The sequence below is a fragment of the Trifolium pratense genome, linkage group LG7 (genome assembly GCF_020283565.1).
Source record: "Trifolium pratense cultivar HEN17-A07 linkage group LG7, ARS_RC_1.1, whole genome shotgun sequence".
Classification (NCBI taxonomy): Eukaryota; Viridiplantae; Streptophyta; class Magnoliopsida; order Fabales; family Fabaceae; genus Trifolium; species Trifolium pratense.
The window spans coordinates 48,853,366-48,879,844 of NC_060065.1; the positions used below are offsets into that span (position 1 = coordinate 48,853,366).

Consider the following 26,479-nt stretch of genomic DNA (forward strand, 5'->3'; position numbering starts at 1 on the left):
GAGTTAAGAATATTCTTTTTGTCATAAAAATAATTTTTTTTTGAACCAACAAAAATAAAAAAAGTTAAGAACCAAATAAAAAACACAATTTGGTTAAATTTCCAAATAGATAATTAAAAAAAAAAAGTTGTTAGTAATTTTTTATTTTTTTTGGGTAAAACCTTAAATAAATTGTTTTAATTTGTACGGTATCTATCTATTTTTTTATTTGTCTTATCTATGCTGCTATAACTATATCTTTATATATGTGTAGTTAGTTAAAATAAATTGTACAGTAGTAAGATTTGTTACAGTAATTTCAGTGTCCGATTAACTTTCCTGAAATATATGCAATGACCATAGTTTCCTACCACAAACGTTGCCACGCACAACATCCTCATCCATCTTCAGAGTCAGAATTGCACACTTAAGATGACACCTGTCTAAGCAAACTTAGGAGAACCATGAAAAAATAACTGCCACAAATTTATTTTTTTTGTTTTTGAATAATAATAACTTTCACCATGCAACTACTATATGTGAAGTGTATAGTTATATCACTAATGTCACACTCAACCTACCTTGCTACTTTCTATAATCTGCTGACTTATTCTTCACCACCTTTGTTGTGTTGTGCTGTGTTAGCCAACATTATTAATTCAGTACTGAATCTTCATTTTATTTTGTTGATTCCTTTCTCATTAATGGAATTTGTCTTTCTTGATCTTGGATGATTTTGCTGTACCAGCAACGTTTAATTGGGGGTGGGGGGATTCTACATTCTTGGTTTTGGTAAGATCGTTAAACCTCTTTTTTTTTTTTTCTTCAAATCTTATATATCTTGTATGATTTGGAGACAAACATATAATGAGAAGGGTAGTGTACTATGAAGCACAGACACGGACACGATACTGACAATGACATGTAGACACGGATAAAATTTAAGAAAATGACATAATTCAATGTATCATAAGTGTCGTGTTGGTGTCAGACACCGAGGTGTGTTTTGACAATGGGACACACTTAATCCGAGAAGTGTTTGTGTTTCATAGGTAGTGTGTATCATTGATGCACTTATATGATAAGCCCTCATTGTCATTGTTGAAATGTTCTGAATACATGTGTAGCTTATTTTTGTTTGTGTTTAATAACTATGAATTGAAACATTGATAGTATAACAAAGTTTATGATTATATCATGGTGTAAGTGCATAGTGGTTAAACTCATTATGTTTACATTTAATTTCAAATGAAAAAGGGTGTTATTCTTATTTGTGTCATGATGCTTTGATTTCGTTGGTTGCTTTACTTGAAATGGCTAAGGATAAGGAGCAAAGCTGTTCACATAACAAAAGTTGTACCATTCCGCCCCGTTCTATTCCATTCCAGGTAGCTGTGTTAAGAGTTTTGTTTAGTTATAGCATGAATAATATCAGTGATATTTATTATAGGAGCATTTATGGAAGCTCTATGTGAGTTTTGTCGGGTTGTAAGAGCTATGGTTTACTGCAAGCCAGATTCTGCTCGTCTTTGCTTCCATTGCGATGGGATTGTACACTCTGCAAATTCTTTGTCTCGCAGGCATCCCCGCTCACTCCTCTGTGATAAGTGTCATTTCGACTCAGCAATCGTGCGCTGCGTCGAAAATAAACTATCTCTTTGTCAAGTTTGTGATTGGAATACAAATGACTGTTTTGTATTGGGACATAAACATGTGCTACTCACTTTCTATACTGGTTGTCCCTCTTTGGCAGAGTTAACTAAAATTTGGCCACATTTGGTTGATGCAAATTCATCAAATGCTTCTTGGGAATCGCCAAGTACTAGTACTTTGCCTAAAATTGAAAGCAATACCGGTTGTGATCAGCATTTGGAGCAGCAACCTGAAAAGATTGGCTTCGTTGGTTTAGCGAACGAGAAGCTGGATGAAGAACAACCGTGTGTCAAATATGAACCTTGGATTGAGAAATCTCCTATCCTTCAATCAAATTCAAACTGCACACAATACTGCAAAGATCAAGCATTTTCATTTAATCAAGACTCAAACCAACCAAAGGTATTGATTTCCTTATACTCTTTTTTATTTTGGTTGGTAACATATCTGCGTGGTTTTTTTTTAAGTTTTAAAGCTTTTTTTAGGTCTAGACCCTTGGTACAATCTGAGCTGAGCCGGGTGGACGCACATAAGGCGGCAAATTTTTCCAGTGTGCCTATGTTTTCCATTCACAAGACTCGAACATGAGACTTTGCTTAAGGAGAACCATGCTAATTGCTTCTTGGACCCATATAAGTTTTAAATTTAAGATAGCACATATAATTAGTGTGTTGTCACTCCGTCATTTCAAAATATTTATCATTCCATGTACTACTTGCAAACATAATCATCTCCACAGTAATACTCTCACTCATTTACCAACATGGTGTGACACAATTGACAGATAACCGAGTATCTTAAGTATGTGGTTATGGGATCGATCTTTGGCCGGTGCATATGGAAGAGCACCTGTTGTCATAGGTCAGCCCCTCATATAGATTTCCGTACCTCAAAGATTAGTCTCTAGTTCCTGGTTGGGAGATACCTTGGACAAAATAAAAATCATCTGTACTCATTCAATTTTAGTAAAAAGACTAAATATAGCTAGCCAGAGACAAGAATATAGTTAAATACCATATATGTTTATTAGTTTAGTTGGTATATGCTAACTGTTGTGCTGAACCAAAGCTGATACCGGATTTTTCATCTTCTTTATTTCATTAGCTTCAAGGATGCCTTGATGTCAAGGATCTTGTAATTCATGAGGGGACTAGTCTCTGTGAAGGTCTCAATGTGGATGATGTTCAATTAAACTTTGAAAATGCTGATGAAATATTTGACTGCTCTCAAAGTGCCACAAAATTCAACCATGAAGATGGAGGAATAGAATGTCTATTAATGGATAAAAACATTCCAGTCACAAAATGTAGCAGTCTCATTGGGACTGCAGTAGAGGTTACCGGTTATAACACAATTTTTTTAGAGTTTAATTTTTATACACTGTTAGTGCAATAAGTTTTATAATGTCAGTAAACCACAAGTCACAATCAATCATATATGTGATTTTAGAAGTAGTTATGATTGATTGACAGTGTAAAAAATCTTAACACTGACAGTGTATATGAATTAACTTTGTTTATCATTCTCCTCTCTAAATCTCTTTAGTGAGGTAAAGTAATGTATGAAACTAATTGTCACTCATATGATCTATTATTAGGCTTCTTCATCAGTTCAACAAGATTGTGTGATTTTTCCATCATCAGGGGCTGGTGGATCAACAAGTGCGATGCAGGCCATCAACAATAATACAAATTGTGCACTTATGACTCCTAGCTGCAACAGAAGCATGCCTCTAGGATTTCCTCAGAGTCAAATTCATTCAGGCATACCAATTCAATTACCTAACATTAATGGTGAAAGCAATGTTACAGAACTTCTAGATTGTAGTTTACCTCCAGTCTTTCATCCTGGTGAATCCACATGGGAATCAAATTTGGAGGGTACATGCCCTCAAGCAAGGGATAAAGCCAAAATGAGATACCAAGAGAAAAAGAAAACCCGAACGTAAGTACTTTTAACTGTGTATATATACTATCTTCGCCCCTAAATATAGGACTCTGTTGGCCAAATTACGAGAATTAGTAGTATTAGATTAGACTTTGCTGGTTTCTTATGTGCAGGTTTGGTAAGCAAATAAGATATGCGTCTCGCAAAGCTAGGGCTGATACAAGAAAACGTGTGAAAGGTAGATTTGTTAAAGCAGGCGAAGCATATGATTATGATCCTAAATTGAGTGACATCTAAACATTATCAACAGTCACAAAATTTTCCTTGCAAGATATGATTTTGATGGTAAGCTAAGCTACTAGTCCTTAACATTGTGAATACATTCTTTTGTTGTCCATTCGTAATCAACCAATAAGATAAGAGTTTAATTCATTGTATAAAATTAATTGAAGATAGCACACATATTCTATTCTGAATGTCAAGGTAATATTTTACAAAATGATCTCGTCTATCCACTATATTATTTGCAGACCTATATACTCTTTCCTACTTGCAGAGAAGATGGGAGTCAACGACGATCCTCCCTGGACTTTAACAGGTTAGAATGTGTGACTCTCTGAGCTAATGAGGAAGAAAAAGGTGAACTGGTGTTTGATAAAGCAACTATAGTCGACTCCTTTTCTGCTTTTAGTTTGGCCATTCCTCAGGAAAGATAAACCTTAGACCTTAAAAAACAATACCTTCTCATTATCTTAAGATATTGTCCAAGAACAGAGAACCTTACATTGGATTAGTGAGCAATGTCAACTGTGGATTGAGATACTGTTGTTCTTGAGTTACTCGCTCGAGGGTGTCACTTTCCCCCTGCAGCAACTGTATGCATTTTTGACAACCTTTTATACTGCCTCAATTATTTCATTTATTATTAGAAATAGTTTATTCGTAATCGTACAAACATTTCTTAAATTTTAAATTTTAGTTACTATGCATTTATACTTCATCAATTATTTCATTTATTTGATTGCTCCACTTTACTCATAATTGTATAAACATTGTTTCATTTCCTTTAAGGAAACTTCGTTTTGACATTTGAAATTTTGGTTAATGTTTGCTTGATTTGCATAAATTAAATGCAGAAATTGTGAGACAATAGTAGTCCATAATTTTACTATTATTCATATATATAATTGAGAATAAATTCGTAAGAATTTGGTCAACTAAGCAGAAAAGAAGAGTGAAAAAAACAGGGAAAAAGAGGATAAAAGGAACTAATTAGTCAATTGTCATCTAAAACTTCAAATATTCAACACAGATGAATTTCTACGAAGTTTGTTAACACTATAATATTCCATTATTTTTAAGGATGATAACCTAATTATCCATATTTGAGAGACACTATTAAGAATTGTAGCAGAAACTCAATACTTTAATTAAGCATGAAATTTATGATATAATAAATTGTTACAGTATGAGATGCTAAGAACTACCCTTACACATATATGTAAGATATTTTTATTTTTTCTTAGATTTGTTAGCATATATAGTAAAATTATAATCTATTGATTCTAGAAATTAGTATCTCATGCTTTGAAATTGGTTTTGAATATGATAACAATTAGGGTTGAGAATAGGCCAGGCGGCCTACAGGCGCCTTCGGCCTGGCCTGTTTAAGTCTGGCCTGTTTATTAAAAATGCTAGGCTCAGGCTTTGAAAAGAGCCTATTTACATAAATAGGCCAAGCTCAGGCCTAAAAAAAAGCCTACAAAGCCTGATAGGCCGGCCTGTTTATATTTAATAATTATTATTTATATAATATTATTATTTATATAGTAATTGTATTATTGCATACTTAATAGACTTTGTCGTAGTCGTATTTGTTATTTTATTAGCTTTTAATTCTTGTGTTAATCATTTTATTAGTTTTTTCTTAATGTTGTAGAAATTATAAAAATTTAAATGTGAAATAGGCTTTAAGGCTTGTTTAGCCTATTTAAAAAGACTATATAGAGGCATTTATGTAACACAGACTTTTAAACAGGCTACAAGGCCAGGCCAGGCTTTGAACAGGCTCAGGCCAGGCCAAAAAAAAATTGCATTTGATAGGCCATAGGCCAGGCTTAGGCCTGAAAAAAAATCGTAGGCCAGGCTCAGGCCTGTCAAAGCCTGGCCTGGCCTATTCCCAACCCTAATATTAACAATACAAATTCAATTTGAATCAACTAAATCTTCCTTCCAAAATTTAAACAAATCTAAAACATTGAACATATATACATTGATACATATTGAACCTAACTCCACCTTAAAACCATGGTTTAAAGGGTAGGGTTGTTCAATCCTATATAAGCCCTCACACCGGGTTGATGACTTCCAATGTGGGACTCCAACCAAGTTGGGTTCATGATGCCCAACTTGTACATGAAAATTGGTAACAAATTCACCCCCTGAACAACCGGCATCTCGACGGTTCATTCTTCCCCTTTCTTTTATAGGGTTCATTCTTCCCGTTCAGTCCCGACGCCCCATGATCGAATCAGGCTCTTATACCAATTGATATGCATTAAACCTAACTCCACCTCAAAACCATGGCCATGGTTCAAAGGGGAGGATTGTTCAATCCTGTATAGCCCTCACACCAGGTTCATGACTTCCAATAGTTGGGTTCATGAAGCCCAACTTGCACATGGAAATCGACAACATACGTCTTCTATCTATTGAACCTAGTTGTATTAGCAATTTTTTTTTTTTAAATCATGATATTGAAAGTAAGTCTAGCACTCCCCAGTTTTCAACAAATCCACCAATGTATACCTAAGACGTGTTCACTGAACTTTCTATTCATCAACCAAGAGAAAACTAAACAAACCCATTATAGAAGACTGTCTAAAGAGAGAAAAGGTGGAATTTATAGAAACATGGAAGTACTGTTATGAGTTCTTGGGTGCTGTTATTAGGCCGGTTTCCTTTGTTCCAGCTTATGTTGGTTGGAAGTATCATCTCTAATGCAGCTCCAATAAGATATCTTCTTGCAAGTTTCTGATACGTGTCGCAAAGAAAGCACCTAATATGCATAAGAGCTGAAAATTTGACCTAATGAATCCTTTTGTCACGTTTTCTCCATAAATATCCATCATCAGCTTGGCAATACAGTGAAGCATGTAATCTACACAGCTCACAACATTTATATCATGGTGTAAGTGCATCGTTGTTAAACTCATTCTATTTAGTTTAATTTCAAATAAAAATGTGTTATTATTATTATTATTATTATTATTATTATTATTATTATTATTTATTATTATTTTTCTTTCATAATGCTGTGATTTCTTTGGCTGCTTTTACTTGAAATGGCAAAGGATAAGGAGCAAAGATTGGTGTTGGAGATAACAAAAGCTGAATTCCGTCTAATTCATCAGTTAGCTGTATTTAAGAGTTTATTTTAGCTGTATTAAGAGTTTAGTTTAGTTTTGCTTATCTTATGAAAAAGAGATCAAATTTAATGCAGCTACAGTGATGTTCATGTACTTGCATAACCATTTAATAATCAATAATGATAGTGATATCTCCTGCAACGGATAATGTCCATGCTTATTTGTTTACATTTTTTCTAGCTGATTTTTTTTTCCACTTTATCAGGGTTTTACACTTGAAGATGCAACAGGATTGACAGTTAAAGGAGACCTTGATATTCATCCAGTTTTTGCTACATCTCTTCCTACTTCACATCCAATCCAAGTTTATCACCTCAAAGAGTACTGGAAATGTCAGAGACCTGAGACCCGGAAAGCCAGTGCTCTTGCTAAACATGCTATGAGTTCTTTCTACTTCAAATCACTTTGCAGAACGAATGGCAGTTCGAAAAACATGGGTGCAAGAGGCTACAATCAAGTTTAGTAGTACGATTCTTTGTTGTGTTGGTAACTGGTAAGGGTGCTGCCTGTATTTCATCTGCCATAGGAACATCTAGAGAAACATGGCCTTTACTTTAGCCTTGCTTGAAGAAAAGTGAACTGTTGTCAGAACTTCATTGAGAAGAAAAACACAACCTTCCTGAGGTTGTATTGTGGAAGTTTTGGGGTAAAACTGGAATAAGTCCCAAGGGACACTGTCCAAATTTTGTTTAAGATTTAAGTGTGGCTTTTGTGACTACTCTTAATTTAATAAGGTAGAAGCCATGCCAATATAATTTGACTACTCTTTTGAGAGATAGGATTGGTTTCTTTTTGAGTCGTTTTGACAATCAACATGCTTTTATACCATTTGTGTTTGACACGACTTCCTAGCACCAGAAGTTGTGGAATTCTACAAAAAGTTCAAAGGGTCGTGCATATCAATGTTGTATATGTTAGGTCTATGGATGTATTTTTTAGGAGGATTGATTTTGTCATCCAGAGAGGGTCATGCATATCAATGTTGTATCTCTTAAGTCTATAGATGTATTTTTTAAGAGAATTGTTGTCGCTTTCCTTTCATTCATATGTAAGTATCTTGAATATAAATAAATTTCTTTCTATTAGTTCTTGATAAAATTAATTGGATAGATGTGAGATCGTTAAATAGAGAAGCTGGTGAGACAAAAGAGAACTTCAGCTTTTGAAAATTTTCATGTTATAACAAAGAATGTTAATAAAGATACATTGGCTGTCTAGCTATGATTTATCACCAATGATGATTGTTGAAATAAAATAGAAAGACTATTGGTATTGGACCAAGGTTCCATATAGGCATTGCATGCATTTAATTAGCTGAGTAGAAGCAAGCTATGTGAATGAATTATGCATATAAACTTAAAATCAAGACTTAGACTAGTTATCACCTAGCTATTTTGGTTTTCATTAAGCTCTTCCTTTTTGAACAAGTTATTAATAAGACTGATTTTCATGTAGCTGATATAATTATTTTGATTACCATGAGTCTGGTGTCTTCATTGGGACGTTTCCCTTAAGATATAAATAGGAACCTTTATTGTTTCTGCAAACTACATCCTATATTTGAAATCCTCTTGGACAAGGCCGGCTCAACCATTAGGCCAGTAAAGCCTTACACATAGAGTGACAAATTTTATAATGTTGGGAGTGAAAATATCATCATATATTTTTAGAATATGAAACATGCTAAGGGATAATTGTAATTTATTAAGAACAACAGTACTTTGAATTCAGTGGCGGATCCACCGCCCGGGCACTTGCTCGAACTCTGGTAAAAAAAAATTAGTATTTTAGTGGTTAGTGTAGGGCACAAAACTGAGATTTTTAGGGGTTAATTTAGGACAAAACTAAGGTTTTTTTTTGTTTAAAACTGAGATTTTTCGGTGCAAAACTGAGATATTACCCTGACTTTATAAATTTTCTGGCTCCGCCGTTGTTTGAATTGTTTTATATTAAATTTGTCTTTATTCATTATGGACAAGTATATATGCAAAAGTATTCTCACGAGTTGCTATCTCATGACTTTGTTATAGATATCACCATTATAAAGGTGAAATTTTAACCACTAGATTATTTGGAAAAAAAAATATATCACCTTTATATATATGTCAGGTAGCAAGGAATAGAGGATTTAGGTTGAATGTTATAAGACTTCCATACGCCACTACTTAGCAGATATATTTGGTGCAGTTGGTAGATGCAAATATAACTTAATCTAATTAACAATTAAACATACTTGAATTAATTAACACAGATGCAGGCAGACGCATACTAATGATACAACAAATACTATTCAGTTATGAGTAAATTTCAATTTAAGCTTAGTTAGTTTCAATTATTTTTTGTTATCTCGGTGAATTTTCTTTATCAATTGTTGTGTATTGCATTAGAATTTAAAGTGTATATATACATAGCTTTTTGTGGCAGGAGATGAAAAAACTAATGTATTTGAGCCAACAAAATTTGCAAGTAGTAGTTGATAAGGGGACAGACTTGGATCGGCTGCTCTAATAAAAGTACACGGTTTGTAGCTGTTTTAAATTTTGGTCGTTGATCTATAATTTGTACACAATTTAAAATCTCAATCGTTCATTTTAAATCAGACGGTCCTAATTAATTACCGTGTTAATGCAGTTACTACGTGGAATCCTATTCCCATAAGGACTATACAATTTGTAGCCGTAACTAAGCTCCGCTTTAGCGCTCGACATTTAACTTAAAACATGTTCATCATGTGGCGGAGCGAAGCGCACCTATGTGGCCTAGCATCACTTTAGATACTCCAAACACAATTAAAAGATGCAACTAGCTTTAGTTAAAGATAGAAAAATGTTTTTTTTTTACGGTAATATAGTAAAAGTGAATTTTTCGATACACATAAAATGATTTTGGAATTTGTGTAATTCATTATTTCAAAATTTAGTTTTTTTAACCGTAAAAATATTACAAACACAGTTGGAAGAACTAAGAAGCATACCGATACAAAACTTAGGTGCATGCAGTTTCACATAAAATTCACATTTTGTAGATATAACAAACTTTAAAAAAATTGTGACTTTGAGAAATCCTTGGTAGATACGAGTATTTTTTGTGAAGAATCACACGAAAAACATCTGAGCAAATGCAGCTAATTTTATACCCTTACAAGGAGGAATTAATCCTTGCAAATTTGTAAGAATCTGGTAAGCTAAGCAGGAAAGAAAAGTGAAAAAATGAAAGAAAATAAGAAATAAGGATAAATTAGAAACTTATTAGCGAATTGTTATATATAAACTTCCAAGACTCAACACATAATTGAATTGCTATGAAGTTTATCTATAATTATATTCTATTATTTCAAGAACTACCCTTACATGCACATATATGTAAGATATTTTATTGTCATAGGTTTTCTAGCATAGTAAAATACTAAAATTATAATCTATTGATTCTAGAAATTTGTTTCTCGTGCTTTATATATAATTATAGTTTTGAGTATAAATCAACTAAATCTTCCAAAAGTTAAAGAAATCTAAAACATTGAACATCTTCTATCTACTAATTAAATCTAGTTGTACATATAATTAAACAACTTTTTTTGAATCATGCATGATTAGAGCTGTAAAAAGGGCCTTAAGGGGCCGGCCCTTTAAGGGGCGGATCCACTTATTCCTGATTATTAATTTTATTTAAATTTTAAACACAGTTTTTTTAGGGTGCCGATCGTGGACAGTGCTGATTGAAGAAAACGAGAATAAGTTCACGACACTAGAAAAATTATTTAAAATTTAAATAAAATTAATAATCAGGAATAAGTGGGTCCGCCCCTTAAAGGACCGGCCCCTTAAGGCCCTTTTTACAGCTCTATGCATGATATTAAAAGAAGATTTAGTAATTAACAATTCCACCATACATTAGATGGTGTACACCAAATTCTCTAGCTAGCTATCAACTAAGAGAAAAGTAAACACCTATTACATAATCTGAAGAGAAAATTAATAAACCAATCTATTACATAAGATAATCTAAAGAAACATGGAAGTAATGTTATGAGTTCTTGAACACTTGATGAGGGTGCTATTATTAGGCAAGTTTCCGTTATCCCAACTTATGTTTGCCGGAAGTACCATCTCTACTGAGGCTCCAATCAAATATCTTCTGGTAAGATTTTGACATGTATTGCAAAGAAAACACCTAATGTGCCTAAGAGCTAAAAAATTTGCTTCATGAACCTTTTTGTCGCATTTTCTGCATAAATATGCATCATCGGCTTGACAATATAACGAAGCTTGTAATCCACATAGCTCACAACATTTAGAATCTCTTGTTTTTGAAGGTGAAACACTCTCTTTCGATGGTGGAAAGAAATTGTGTTCTTTTGGTTCTACTCCTTTGCACATATTGATGAGAATTTGAGAAGCTCTATTTGATAAATTAATGAAGCTTTGATAGTTTCTTGAATTCTTTGGTGTATCTAATTGGTAGATGAATAAAGGCCTTTTATAACAATAACAATAACAATAACAATAGTTTGATTAATGTTCCTTAGACAAATTCTTGTGGACAAGGACATGGATGACCACACCACACCTAGAAGTAATCACGTGTCTTTATTTTACCCATGATTTGTCTCTTTCAATAGTGCCATAAGGTTAATTTAGTCATTGAAAAAAGAAAAAAAAAGAATAAGTGACTCCACTAGTTTTGTTTTGACAAAATAAAAGGTTTGATTTGAATTTGATTATTATTATTTGTTTTTTTCAAATTTCATTATAGATGCTTGAAGGGTTATTATGAGCCATAATTTATGAGTTGTTGAGTGGTTATTAGGAAGACAAATTGAGGTTCATAAGATGAAAGGTTTATTGTATGGTGTAGAATTATTACCTTTAAATTTGTGACCCACCTAAGCCCATTTGGTTGCACATAAGGCCACTTGAAAAATGGAAATATATTATTGACTTATTGATATTGGTTGGAAAGTTCTACAAATTTTATACCATAATTTTGTCTTGGACGGTTGGACCCATAAACTAATAATAATAGTGTACAATTTATAGCCATAAGATGTCTTTGTCCACAAAATTGTTTATGAGGTTGACAGTTAAATACACATGTGTGGTTGAAATATGAAGAGCATCATATATCCCATTACATGCATGCCACGAATTCATATGATTTGATTCCAAATATACTACACAATTGGTTTGTGGCCAAAGGAAAAACTATGATTGAGTTTTGGGTTGTGACTTTAAAAATATCTTCAAGTGCATGAATTGTATGTATGTGGTTGATCTGATGTAAACTTGTTGGGCCTAAATTGTGCTAATTTGTAAGTCAATAATATATTCATTTTTAACAAAAAAATTGGTTGTAAAATTATTAAACAAAAATATTTAAAATGACTACAATAAATTAAAATGAAACAAGTATTATTATATGTTAAAAAATTTCACATTTACTGCGAGATAACTTGACTGTGTGTTTAAAAGTGAGGAAAATCCTCACCATATAAGTCGGTTTTGATAGGTTGAGTTAAGCTCAATTTAAGATGGTATCAAAGTCTTCTCTACGATCCAGGGCCGCCTGTTATCAGAGTCTCTCCATGATCTGCTGGCCGTCATCAGTTGCGAGATGGTCTGAATGTATATTTATAAGTGAGGACAAATCAATTTTATAAGGTTGAGTTAGGCTAATCTAAGATTATTATTATTATTATGTAGTAATAATTTGCAAATGGATAAATATGGTTGTGTTGTGCAAAGTAACAAAATAGCAAATAATGAATAAAATAAGCTTCAAGGTGCTTAGATCTGTTTACTTTGAGGAAATGTATCCTCTTCTCATTTTTAAATGTAATATGAGTAAAAGTAGCCTTCTATAAACCATCATATGTTCATTTTTCAACCACGCTAGTGAATATGTCTGGTGTTTTGGAAATAATGAAACAACTTTTAAATTATTTTATCTATTTCTTTCTTCTTCTTTTTTGTACAATTATAACGTTTTTAAATTTTAGATCATCTAAATTTTTTGTTTGGATTGAATAATGCTAGCAACACACTCTTTAACAAACACACTCCAACACACTCTCTTTTATTGGTTGAAATTCACATGAGTCCCATAAAAAAAATGTGGACCCATATAACTTTTATGGGACCCATATAAATTTTAACCAATAGAAGAGAGTGTGTTAGATGTGTTTGTTAAAGAGTGTGTTGCTAGCACTATATCTCTGTAAATTTAAAAACAATTATTTTTAGTTATAACTGTTATATATGACCTTGTGGAAAAATAATATTATACGGGTCCAATAAAATCACGTCATGCTTGTAACCAAAAAAAAAATAAAAAATCACGTCATGCTAGTTTCAAAAAATGTTATACGGGTTCAATAAAACCACGTCAAAAAATCTAGAGTTTAATTTATATGCACCGTCAGTGTAAAATTATTTTGCACATGCGTCCAATAATATAATGACACATCATGTATGGTAATTAAAAACACATGATGTGTCACATTCATTAAGTGATGTGGCAACGCGTCATTGGATGTATGTGTAAAAAACTTTTACACCGACGGTGCACAACAATTAAACTCAAAAATCTAATTAGAAATTCAATTCATATCAATAAATCAATCCAAAATGAGGGTTGCAAAAAAAAAATGCAGTACCACAGAATCACAAATAGACTAGAACCTTAGCTATGAAAGTCGAGTCTAACTGAAGAAGTTAATCTTCCATAACTTAAAGTATTAGGGGGTGTTTGTTTCGGAGACTAAAAGTATATTCCTGGGAATTTAAGTTGGGAATTAAAAGTACCTATGTTTGTTATAAGGTAAAACATAATTATTCCCAGGAAATTTTTATTACTGGGAAACTTTTATTCCCTTAAAGGCTGGAATTTTATTCCCCTGTTAAAAGCACCGGAACAAATTATTCCAATCAGTTTTATATGTATAACTGCTATACACTCCACTACTTGATGCACGTTATTTTCTAGTGCTGTTAGGGAATCAATAACATTTTGCCACATGTGATGCAAAGGTATTTTACTTGATTAAATATTTATGAAAAATTAAAATAAAAGGGAAAAAATTCTGGGAGTTAAAATACTAACCAAACACTTTTTTTACAAATGCCAGGGATTAAAATGTCTTCCATCATAATCATGGGAATAAATTTCCTGGGAAAGAATTTACAATCTGGGAAACAAACGCACCCTTAGGATTCGAATTTCAGCTGAAAGAAGTGTCCACTATTACTAGTATTGCGTCAAATAGAATAACTTTTTGTGGAGAGAGGCAAGAACATAAACTTAAACTCTTTAAAATTACATAAATCCCTCGATCAATGAATAATAACTTCAAAAAAATTGTTAAACTTTCTTGGTTAGCAGTTTGAATTGCAGTCACTAATGTTTCATGGTTTGTTTGCAGTCTTGGGACTGTTTTCATTGATATGTTTCATTTTTTTTTTTTTGAGTTTTTTTTTGCCGTCTTACGAATTTTTCGCACATCCTACTTTGACTCATCCACTACTTAAGTAACGAATGACTAAAAATGAGAAAATTTATGAAAAAATATGGTCCGCTGCTTAGGTACCGGATGCTTTTTGAGAAAATGGTAGGACGATAAATTTTTTATTTTTTTTAAATGAGGAATGAGAGAAGAATTTGTGTATTCTCAACGGTTGTTTCAAGGGGCAGTATTCATGGGCTTTTGTTGGAAGTTGTCACTTGGCAGCAGAGCATTCAACTCTCATATGTTGGCATGCATGCATATATAATGACCATTCATTTTCCTTCCTTTCTTTTACATGACAAGGACCAAAATTGAACCAAAATTTGTATTTGCTTGGACAAGAAGCTTTAAGGGCGGGTGTAGTAGACCCATAAATAATCTATTTTATTTTAATTATTAGATGAAAAAACTGACGTGGCAGCTTAGTCACATAAGTGATTTGCCACATCAGCGTTGATTTGGTTAAAATTGGCCTTTTGCAAAAAGGTATAAGGATAGAGGGTAAGAACTAAGAAGTGCTATTTTGAAATATAAGGGGTCATAATCGTAACTTTCTAAAACTTATGAGGTCAAAAGTGCAATTTAGCCAAAATAATAATGTCTATAGAACATTTTAGTGATGATTATATCAAAAGAATTACAAAAAGCCTATAATTTAAGAAAACTATAGTTCACATATTAATTAATAAAACACTTGTACCATAACTCTTTAATTTGTGACTTTAGCAATCAAATTTTAAATTAAACAAATTAAATCAATACAATTTTTTTACCAAAAGAAAAACAATACAAATTTTACTCCACAATATTGACATGTACAAAACATGTACATGTGCCAATTCAAACAATACTTAAATTTATTTATCCTTAGGTTAATTAAGTTTACTCCTCAACAAACGGGTAAATTTCATATCGAATGTTACAACTTCCACCAACAACTCTGCCTCCTTTTTTTCCATTTGGTATTAGTTCACTAATTGCATCATCAAGGCATTTCTTACAATCAACACTAGAAAGGTCTCTAGTGCATTGACTTAACCCATAAACTCTATGTGATTCTCCAATCTTCAATTCTCCACTAGCATAAAATTTATGATCCATAGAAGCTTCATAAGCAAGTAAGCTCAATAAGTCCTTAGTCATGTTGTTGAATTTGGTAGGATTAACAACATTTTCTACATTTAATAAAGAGAACTTGTTTGCATTATCAATTTTGCCAAAGAAATTAGTGTTCAAGTACTTGATCATGCAATTGTCGTACCATACAATAGCACCCTTATTATATGGACAAAGATTGAGAACTTCTTTACTTGCTTGTGAAACACAAGTTTTACATTCTAAGTTTGATACATCGCCACGACAAAGAGCTAGTCCATACACTTTTTGGTTTTGGTATTTGGCCGGTCCCACTGATCCAATGCCGAAACCTGTTGAAGGCGTCTTATTGATAAGTGAGTTGACGAGTGTTTTTAAGTTTGATTCATATGTGCTTTTGGCAGTGAAGTTACTCGAGTTTGAACAAAAATGAAAAAGTGGGTCGATTCCAAAAGATGTTTGCATAAGGAAAGCAAATGTAATTGAGAAGAGAATAAGGTTTGAGGAAGCCATTTTTTGGATGGTCATAAAGAACAATTATATATTTTTGAAGGTTTGATATGAGATTGTGGGGAATGAGAGTATTTATAGAAAAATTCGTTCGTTTTGTCTTTAAGAAAAAGTTAAGGTTACTATAAATAGATTATAAATAAATAAAAAAAGATTAAGGTTGACATTTTCTATTGACCAATTAGGAAGCATCATGTCAACATTGGACTGTGCCTTTTCAATTTTGCCAAAGCACCCTTTTCATTTGCTCTTCAATTTCCGGTCTTTGGCAAATCAAGGGAAAGGGTGAAAAGATTTATGAATATATTTTGCAGTTCAACAAAAAAAAAATTGGATCGACTTATTTGAACTTATTTACGGACAAAATTTTTGTAAGACTATTTAAAAGAACTTATGAAAATCATGCCTCCAAAAAAATCTTAAGAGAACAAAGCGAAAAAAAAAATTCATCTAAAGCGCTTTGGAGTGAGTTTTTTTCTTGAGCTTCGACGAAGTTTAGATAGGTTCTGAATAACTTCCTCCTCCATCTCTGCATAAAAACCCAACTACTTAACAAGTTTCCAAATTTTCCTAGCTTCTTAACAATCCTCATCCGAGTTATCTTCTGAGCTTAAACCAACGATATCATTTTTGTTATGTTTTGTTTTTGTTCTTTTCGATCCCACTTATGAAAATAGCTTGTAGCCTATAATTTAAGAAAAAGTCAGTTGACTTATTAATTTATAAAACACTTGTACCAGACTCTTTAATTTGTGACTTATCAAGCTTGAAACAATGACATTATCAATTAAACAAATCGATGCAAATTTTATTCCACAATATTGACATGTACAAATATGTACATGTGCCAATTCAAATAATACTTAAATTTATTTATCTAGCTTAATTAAGTTTACACCTTAACAAACGGGTAAACTTCATATCGAATGTTACAACTTCCACCAACAACTCTGCCTCCTTTTTTTCCATCACAACAATTTGGAAGTTCACTAATTGCATCATCAAGACATTTCTTACAATCCACACTAGAAAGGTCTCTAGTGCATTGAGTTAACCCATAAATTTTCTCTGATTCTCCAATCTTCAATTCTCCATTAGCATATAATTTATGATGCATAGAAGCTTCATAAGCAAGTATGCTCAATAAGCTCTTAGTCATGTTGTTGAATTTGATAGGATCATCAACATTTTGTACATTTAATAAAGAGAACTTGCTTGTATTATCAATCTTACCAAAGAAATCAATGTTTAAGTATTTGACCATGCAATTGTCGTACCATATGGTCGCGCCTTTATTGTATGGGCAGCGACGTTGGATTTCTTTAGTTGCCTCTGAGACACAAGTTTTGCATTCTAAGGTTGATACATCGCCACGACAAAGAGCTAGTCCATATACTTGTTGGTTTTGGTATTGGGCCAGGCCCACTGACTCATTGTCGAAACCCGTTGAAGGTGTCTCATAGATAAGTGAGTTGATGAGTGTTTTCAAGCTTGATTTATATGGACTTTGGGCAGTGAAATTACCGGAGTTTGAACAAAAATGAAAAAGTGGGTCCGTTCCAAAAGATGTTTGCATAAGGAATGCAAAAGTAAATGTGAAGAGAATAATAAGGTTTGAGGAATGCATATTTTGGATGAAGGTCATAAAGAACATTAATATATTTTTGATGGTTTAATTGATATGAGATTGTGGGAGTGAGAGTATTTATATATATAGAGAAAAATCTGGTTTTGTCTTTAAGAAAAGATGAAGGTTATTATCAACCAAATTTTTTTTATTAAAGCTGAAATTTTCTATTGACCAGTTAGGAAGCACCATGTCAACATTTAACTGTGCCATATTCAATCTCTAAAGAAAGACAAATTCAAGCATAGCTTTCTTCCTCTTGATAATTTTAAAAGTATAGTTTCTTCTTTCTGGACATTTTAAATGATTTGCTAGTTTATAATTTTCTTTTAAGTGGTCATTTTCCTGAATTAAATATTCTAATCAGTTTGAATTTTTTTTAATATCTATTTTCTTTATAATCATATTAACTTTTTTCCTTGAGCTTCATTGTAACTTTGTTAGGTTGTGGACTGCTTCTTCATCCATCTTTCCATAAAAGTCCAACTTTTTACCAATTTCCCATATTTTTCTTCCTTTTAGATTCTTACGAAAACTTAAATTCACGGTTGTTTGTGTTTTATTCTGTTTAGTTTTGGATTTCACTTTATTTCTCAATACATGGAGAATTTCTTTTGCCACCCTATTCATTTTCTCGTGTGCCCGACGAATTTATCAAAATATTCATATCCGCTACTTAGGTAGCAGATACTCTCCAAAGACACCCTATCAAGTTTTTTTTTATAACGTCTTCTACTTAAGTAGCAGAAGAGTAAAAATAGAAATGCGTAGGACGCACGTGAAGTAGATAGAACGGCAAAAATCTTTAATACATGACCCAATTGGGCCTCCACTTAAGCCTTGCTGACCTATCACTTTGGCCCAAATAGAAGGCCTCTGTGACAAAACCTGAACTTGCCTACCATATTTTTCTTAGAATTTCTTTTTCCACTCTAAACATTTTCACGCGCGCTCTACGAATTTATCAAAATACATTCATCCGCTAGGTAGGTAGTGATACCCCCTTAAAACACCTTACCAAAAAACTTTTTATAACGTCCACTACTTAAGTAGCAGACGAGATTTACAAAATTTCTAAAAAATTCTCATTTTTATAACATCTACTATTAAGTAGCGGAAGGGTAAAACTGAAAATGCGTAGGGCACGCGAGAAGTAACTAGGACGACAAAAAAAACTCTTTTTGGTACATAATTGCCTACAATTATAATGTTCCTACAATTATTATTTTTTTTGTTAGAATGTCCTAGAATTTCTAATTACCTCATCCGAAAACACTCTAAATTTATTTTAAAATATCCTATTAATCTTTTATATCTATCTTTTCTTTTAAAATTAGTTCTTTAAGTTAAAAAAAAAAATTAGTATCATTACTATGTTTACAAATTTTCCTTTAACTCTGTTAGACAGATCTTATATTGCAGCACAAATCATTTGTTATGTTCAAAAAGAAAGAAATCATATTTCGAAAATTATTAAATGAAAGATATAACCATATTTGAATTTGTCACAGTCTTTTGTTTTTTGTTTTTGTTTTTTTGCTTTTGACACATTCATGAATTTGTCACTCTTACCAAATTAGAAACCAAATCTATGACAAAATGGTGAAGGCACAGTCCAATGTTGACAAGGTACTGCTTAACTGGCCAATATAAATTGATCAATAGAAAATGTCAACATTCTTAATCTTAATTTCCTCTATAAATACTCTAATAACTCCCATAATCTCATATCAAACCATCACAAAATATACTAATTAACATTCATCCAAAAAAACATGTCTTCCTCTAATCTCTTCACAACTATTCTCATCTCATTAACCTTGGCTCTAATTACTCAAACATCTTTTGCACTCAATGACCCTCTTTCCCACATTTGTTCGAACTCCGAGAATTTCACAGCCTATAGCCCATATGAATCAAACTTGAAAACACTCATCAACTCGCTTATATACAAAACCCCTTCAACCGGTTTTGGTATTGGATCAGTGGGCCTGGTCCAAAACCAACAAGCATATGGGCTCGCTCTTTGTCGTGGCGATGTATCAACCTCAGAGTGTAAAACCTGTGTCTCAGACGCAACCAAAGAAATTCAAAGTCGTTGTCCATACAATAAAGGCGCGATCATATGGTACGATAATTGCATGTTCAAGTACTTGGACAACGATTTCATTGGCAAAATTGATAATACAAACAAGTTCACTTTATTGAATGTACAAAGTGTTAATGATCCTATCAAATTCAACAACATAACTAAGGACTTATTGAGCTTACTTGCTAATGAAGCTTCTATGGATAAGAAATTTTATGCTAGTGGAGACTTGAAGATTGGAGAATCAGAGAGAGTTTATGGGCTAACTCAATGCACTAGAGACCTTTCTAGTGTTGATTGTAAGAAGTGTCTTGATGATGCAATTAGTGAACTAATACCATATGGGAAAAAAGGAGGCAGAATTCTTAGTGGAAGTTGTAACATTCAATATGAAGTTTACAAATTTGTTAAGGAGTAAACTTAATTAGATGTTAAGCTAGGATTAAATAAATTCAGTATATTGTTTAAATTGATACTTGTACATGTTTGTATTGTACACGCCAATATTGTCGAATAAAATTTGAATCTGTTTGTTTACGGCACAAATTTACTGTTTAACTCATTTTTATATTAATGTATCCAAACATAATTCACTTTACAATCAAAAATAGAATCAATAAGTTCCTCTGCTGATTTCTAGCATATATAAAACTTTGAATGACTTCTAGCAATGCTCTTCAAGAATCTGCTTAACCATATTGAAACATATTTAATATATACATCTGTTTTGTTAATGCATATATATCAATTCTTCATAATTGCACTCTCTAATTGCAATTTCCATTAGGTGACCAGAGTTTGAGTTCAACACATCACAACACTGCCTTCTTGGATTCTGCAACTGAAGACAAAAGTATAGTTTATAAAATTAGCATAATATTTACCAAAGTAAAAACATTATCCTTCTGTCAAAAAAAAAAGTAAAAACTGTATCCTGAATGTAAAAAATCATATCCCATGAAATATCAACATGATTTTAAATTGCGGTCCACAACTGCAACTGTAGCCATAATATAAAAGATTTTGAAGTTTCCGCAACCGCATTTTTTCATATATTTTACTACAATATAAAAGTTCGCAGCATAACCACAACTGCGACCACAATTTAAAACCATGAATATCGCTGTCTACAAAAAAACACGTTACCTGTTTGCTGTCAAGGTCTAACTTATTTGTAACAACTTTGATCACTTCCAGATTCTTCGATGATGTCTTATCATTTGAACAATTATGAAAAGATTTCGTATAGCTGCTAACAATGCCATCTTTACCAGAAGATACATTGTCTAGATAGAAAATTTTAGGTCTTTTACAAGGGTCATGATGAATTTCTCTTGTACTAAAAGTATATACTCCGGCCAAAACATGATTTTCCTTCCATGGCTTGAATGTTTCTTGCACTCGAAGAACATCCGGTAAAAGCACGTTGTTTTGGAATACTTGAACAGCATAGCCCCATGAAACTGAAATTGTCCGCGAAAACTGTCTTTCGTAGCAAACTGTTTGTTGAAGAATCCTTTGAGAATCAACATTTGCAGCTTTAAATAAATGTTGCAGTGATTTTGATGTTGTCATGTTAGGAAAGATTGCATCAGTGATATCTGGATGATGTAAGGATAACAATGGACTTAATGGATGTGCTGCCAATAGACCAAAGATGTTTCCCCTCATATCAACCTAATCCAATTTCATAATCACATTAATAGAGGATTAATTAGGAGCAAAGAAAATAAAATCAGTAAATTAGTAGCTGCCGACTTGGATTCCCTGATTGGTCAGGGAATCCTAAATTCAGGCAGTCAAACAAATCTAAAAACATCGAAATAAGATTAAATAAATGATTGACAATTAAAAAAAAAATTAATATTTGGACCTTCGAACTTTTTTAAGGTCTGAGATCACCGGTGCAGTCACTTTTGACTACTGCGAATCCATTTCCCTAAAAATTATGAAGGTCGGATTTATTGAAATTAACAAAATCCAAAATGGCGTCGAAAATTGAAAATTCTATATGACATCAATCTTAGGAAACAATTTGTATGAACTAAGTTCAAAGCTGGCAGCACAATCGGTGAACTGAGGAACACCGAAAAAGTACTAACTAAGAGGTCCTGTTCAAATAAGATCGTACTATTGTGTCCTTGATTTCTAAGGAGACATAACATAAACTTGGATGATGTCGCACAACTATGCGATCAGAGCATGATTAACGGCTAGGATGATATTTATGACAGATTATGCTTATGATTTTGGGGACTAATTAGTCTCGGAAATCAACAATTTAGTCCCTAACAATTTAGTTCCTAAATCACCAATTAAGTAAATCAAAGTATTTGTTACCTGATGAAAACCTGGTTCATATGTTAATCCAACACCAAGTTCTGATATGCAAGAGAACACTCTAGCATCACTTCCATAAAGATGAGAATATCTTTCAATACATGAATCAAAAACCTTAGCTAAAACATTTGCTAAAGAAGCACTTAAAACAAAACCGCCTCCACCAAAAGCCATTCCAAAACCAAAAGTTTGCGACCCTTCATAATTCTCAGAATAAGCACCAACATAGTACCAAAGCCTATGATCATATTTAGAAAGTGTCTTAACAAGATTCTCAGGAAAGAAAATTGTGTCATCATCACCAAACACATACCACCTAACATTAGAATGATTCAATTCAACAGTTTCTTTCACAACTCGTGCTACGCGAATTGCTGATCTTAAACCGCCGTGTCTATATGTGTAGTTAAACTTTGAAGTATCTTGAGAGACACAAAGAGGAGGAACATTAATGTTGTTGTCATTTTCTTCATGTGGAAGATTATCTACAAAAACACAACCTTTGAATATTTTGTTCCACCAAAGTTTGGCATAATTTTGTCTCTTAGGCCATGAATTTCCACTTGAAGCAATTCCAAATACAAGATGATTAACATTGGTTGGATAAGATTTTGTAGCTTGTGGTGAAAAAGAACCATTAATGTCTAGTGTTACTATCTTTGATGTGGTAAAGAATAATATGGAAATAAATATGAAGAGAGAAATTGCACATAATGAAGATGAGAGTAAAATTAAGTTGGTTTTGATTAATGATTTCATGATTAACAAAGAGGGTCAATGAAGTTTATGCAATGTTGCATATACAAGGTTGAATTATAAATGTATATAAATATGTATATAATAATTATTAATTATTAAGTGTAAAGTGACATAGCACAAACTACGGCTAAAGAAAAGCTAAGATAGTGGAAATGAACTTGAAACTTTATGTGAGAAAATGGCACTGCATAGGTATTGAAGTCAACCCATCTACATTGGGAAATGCCACCATAGGCATCCTTAATTCTTACTCTTCCTCATTTGCTCATGTACTTGGGTTAGAAATTTTATCATTTAAAATGTTTTTTAAAATGTTTATCTTCCTTTAAAATGTTTTTTTATCATTTAAAAATGAAGTACATTTTGTGTTGGATTATGAGGGGCAGTTCGGGAGATCATCTATATTGAGTTTAAGATCAACTATATAAGTGAGTTGGACAACACATTTTTATCCAAAATCTTATGGTATTAGGTTTATGAGTCTTCATACTTATGAAGTGTTCAACCTCTACTTTTCTAAGCAATGTGAAACTTAACTCACCTCACACTTGTCATAACAATCTCCCTTTTAAGTGTGAGTCATCCAATTCTTTATGCTCCCCCTCGAGCGGAAGCTTTTCAACCACACGCACTTGTATCGTCATTGATGTGCTCAATGGGACTCATCGTCTGACCACTCTTTGTCGAAAAGACTTTCGATACAAGGAGTCGATCGAACCATCAACTTAATGTCTCAACACAAACCTCTGCAATGATTATTTAGGAAAGATGGAAATTTTCTCCTCTGCAACCCACCTTTCCTCCTCTGCTCTGAGAACCGTGTGAACAGAGAGTGGGCAGAAGGGAAACCTTCAAGGCTCCGAAAGTGTGCTAACATAATACTTACATACTAACGAAATCTTTGTATTGCCAACTTTATTAATTCCTTGTTAGTTAGATTTGAACTGAAGCTTATTGTTCAATTCTTGCAAAGTAATTGGAACATTTTTCTTGTTCGATAATCTCCACTCTTTCTTAGAAAATAACGAGAACTAATTCAGTCGGTCACATTTTCAATTTCCGATTAACACTTTCTTTTTTATTCTTCTCAATAGAAAAAGTTTTATTTTTACCAACCATGTGTGAATCCAATAGTCTTATTAATCAGAAGAATAAATCTTTTATTATTAATCCTTTTGCACATCATTTTTCAAGAATAAAAAAAGATCATTTTCAATCAAGTTTGAATTTGTTTTATTATTAGAATCTTCTACTTCATTTGTTTGCTTATTATTTTGTTTTGGTTTATCAGGCGAAGTTTAGTTTGAATATTATAAAAGGAGTGACTAATCCACCATTGTAAATTACAAATTTAAAGCCAAATCTTAGAAATGGACGACTTTACCTTCGGAAAATGTCAAGCCTTAATAATAGTCAAAGAATAATGTCACCTTCATGATGCTGCCCAACTTGCAAATAATAGTCAAAGAATAATGTCACCTTCACAAACTTATCCTCATAGACAAAGGAAATTATCTACACAATTTTCTCTATAAATAATCTAACTCTCACTCTCCACAATCCCAAATATCTCTTAATTAATCACCTTAATCCAAAATGGCTTCCTCAAGACACTTTCCAATTATTCTCTTCTCATTTACCTTAGTTTTTCTCATCCAAACATCTTTTGGAGCCGATCCACTTTTCCATTTTTGTTCAAACTCGGGTAACTTCACGGCCAATAGCACATATGAATCAAAGTTAAAAACACTCGTAAATTCACTTATTTACAAAACACCATTAACAGGTTTTGGCACTGGATCAGTGGGACTGGTCCAGTACCAAAACGAACAAGCATATGGGCTAGCTCTTTGTCGTGGTGATGTCTCAACTTCAGAGTGTAAAACTTGTGTCTCCGAAGCATCCCAAGAAATCCAAAGTCGATGCCCATACAACAAAGGCGCAATCATATGGTACGACTATTGCTTATTTAAATACTCGGATTCGGATTTCATTGGTAAGATTGACAACTCCAACAAATTCTATATGTGGAATTTGAATGTTGTTAATGACACTACCACTTTTAATTACAAGACTAAAGATTTATTGAGCCAACTTGCACACAAAGCTACTATGAATCCTAAATTGTATGCAACGGGAGAGGCAGAACTTGAGAATTCAAAGAAACTTTATGGTTTAACTCAATGCACTAGAGACCTTTCTAGTGATGATTGCAAGAATTGTCTTGATGTTGCAATTAATGAACTTCCAAATTGTTGTGATGGAAAAGAAGGAGGTAGAGTTGTTGGAGGAAGCTGCAACTTTAGATATGAGATATACCCGTTTGTCAAAGAGTAATAAAGATATATAAACCTTATAGCACTACTAGCGTGCATGAATAAATAAACTTTGTTATTTTCTAGATTAATTTACACTTCTATCTCTACTCTTTTTTTATAGTGAAAATTTAATTATGTGACGCAGTCGGAAACGGTCACGTTAGGAAAAGAACAGGAGAAACATGCTCTGATACCAACTGACGCAGTCGGAAGCGGTCACGTTAGGAAAAGAATCGGAGAAACCAGGCTCTGATACCAACTGACGCAGTACGGAAGCGGAAAGGAATAGCAAGCGTTAATCCTGATAGATAAAAGCTCTGGAATTCACCATATTTCCGGAATCCACCAGAAAAAATAATTTGCAATTCACCAAACTTGAGAAAATTCTCTATATTTTATTGAATGAAAAAGTTTTGTCTTCAAGCCTACAATAGTTTAACTTAAATAGTAGTGAAAAATAAAAATAACAAATTTACCTAAAATATAATAAAACTACATTTAATTAAAATAATAAATAAATCCTTCTACATCATTATGGTATTTTTTAAAAGTGGTATGAGATAAATTATGAATAATAGAAATAATTGATTGCGGAAATGGTGTCACCACGGTGAAGAAAAATCTTAACCCACTATCTATTATATAATAGAGTGTGCACTATTATTGTCACAAAATCACTATGCTATATATTATTCCTCCCGACACAATTATAAGCAAAAAACCATTTTTTAGGTTTATTGAAAAAGTAATGTATCTGGTCAATAATATAGACTGGATACATTATTTTTTCAATGAATCTAAAAAATATTTTTTTCTTATAATTGTATCCGGAGGAAGTATCTAATTTCCACTATATTGCAAGTTGATTAGTGCGCCACACAATTGTACACTACAACAAATTTAATGGAAATAACTCAAATGAGCACTATTGGGGATTTGATGTGATTGTCAATTGAGCTAGGTAAATGGGCTAGGCTATATGGTCCCGTTTGGGCTAAAGTTTTTTTTTGTTTACAATTTTTTTTAGTGTTTTCTGTTATTTTTCGTACGCGCTGCTCATTTCTATTTTTATCCTTTTGCTTTTTAAGTAGTGAATGTTATAAAAATGAAAAATTTATGGAAAAGAAAAACATCGTCCACTATTTAATTAGTTGACACCTCTTACACATAAAATTTTCAAGATTTTACGGGTCTATTCTTTATATTTTTTTATAAAAAAGTTATTTCATATTATTTCTTTTAATGAATTAAAAGAGTAATTTTGACATTTAATAACGTAAATATTCATGTTAG

At 32.6% G+C, this 26,479-nt stretch overlaps 6 protein-coding genes across 9 annotated transcripts; 3 read left to right on the plus strand and 3 right to left on the minus strand.

The window, feature by feature from the left end:
* Positions 1-243: 243 nt before the first annotated feature.
* LOC123893545 (putative zinc finger protein CONSTANS-LIKE 11) lies at positions 244-4,584 on the plus strand. Of its 3 annotated transcripts, XM_045943271.1 has the most exons (6): positions 244-771; positions 1,302-2,034; positions 2,737-2,967; positions 3,230-3,576; positions 3,693-3,864; positions 4,050-4,584. In XM_045943271.1, the coding sequence occupies exons 2-5, from the start codon at positions 1,438-1,440 to the stop codon at positions 3,814-3,816; spliced, it is 1,299 nt and encodes a 432-aa protein (XP_045799227.1). In that variant the 5' UTR covers positions 244-771; positions 1,302-1,437; the 3' UTR covers positions 3,817-3,864; positions 4,050-4,584. The 3 variants fall into 3 exon arrangements, with proteins under 3 accessions (XP_045799227.1, XP_045799228.1, XP_045799229.1); XM_045943272.1 differs by lacking the exon at positions 244-771 and having other exon boundaries at positions 1,089-2,034; XM_045943273.1 differs by lacking the exon at positions 244-771 and having other exon boundaries at positions 1,089-2,034; positions 4,076-4,584.
* A 10,740-nt stretch (positions 4,585-15,324) lies between these two features.
* Positions 15,325-16,056, minus strand: LOC123898955 (cysteine-rich repeat secretory protein 38-like). Its single transcript, XM_045950001.1, has one exon. It carries the CDS (start codon positions 16,054-16,056, stop codon positions 15,331-15,333), a length of 726 nt encoding a protein of 241 aa, XP_045805957.1. The 3' UTR covers positions 15,325-15,330.
* An 874-nt stretch (positions 16,057-16,930) lies between these two features.
* On the minus strand, positions 16,931-17,680 carry LOC123898954 (cysteine-rich repeat secretory protein 38-like). Its single transcript, XM_045950000.1, has one exon. It carries the CDS (start codon positions 17,678-17,680, stop codon positions 16,946-16,948), a length of 735 nt encoding a protein of 244 aa, XP_045805956.1. The 3' UTR covers positions 16,931-16,945.
* Positions 17,681-19,430: 1,750 nt separating this feature from the next.
* Positions 19,431-20,242, plus strand: LOC123897911 (cysteine-rich repeat secretory protein 38-like). The gene has a single exon (XM_045948727.1). It carries the CDS (start codon positions 19,456-19,458, stop codon positions 20,185-20,187), a length of 732 nt encoding a protein of 243 aa, XP_045804683.1. The 5' UTR covers positions 19,431-19,455; the 3' UTR covers positions 20,188-20,242.
* An 18-nt stretch (positions 20,243-20,260) lies between these two features.
* Positions 20,261-22,893, minus strand: LOC123897912. Of its 2 annotated transcripts, none has more exons than XM_045948728.1 (3): positions 22,110-22,893; positions 20,916-21,446; positions 20,261-20,610 (listed from the first exon to the last, which is right to left on the minus strand). In XM_045948728.1, the coding sequence occupies exons 1-3, from the start codon at positions 22,866-22,868 to the stop codon at positions 20,500-20,502; spliced, it is 1,401 nt and encodes a 466-aa protein (XP_045804684.1). In that variant the 5' UTR covers positions 22,869-22,893; the 3' UTR covers positions 20,261-20,499. The 2 variants fall into 2 exon arrangements, with proteins under 2 accessions (XP_045804684.1, XP_045804686.1); XM_045948730.1 differs by having other exon boundaries at positions 20,342-20,604.
* A 1,519-nt stretch (positions 22,894-24,412) lies between these two features.
* LOC123897943 (cysteine-rich repeat secretory protein 38-like) lies at positions 24,413-25,269 on the plus strand. The gene has a single exon (XM_045948772.1). It carries the CDS (start codon positions 24,465-24,467, stop codon positions 25,203-25,205), a length of 741 nt encoding a protein of 246 aa, XP_045804728.1. The 5' UTR covers positions 24,413-24,464; the 3' UTR covers positions 25,206-25,269.
* The last annotated feature ends 1,210 nt before the right edge of the window (positions 25,270-26,479 follow it).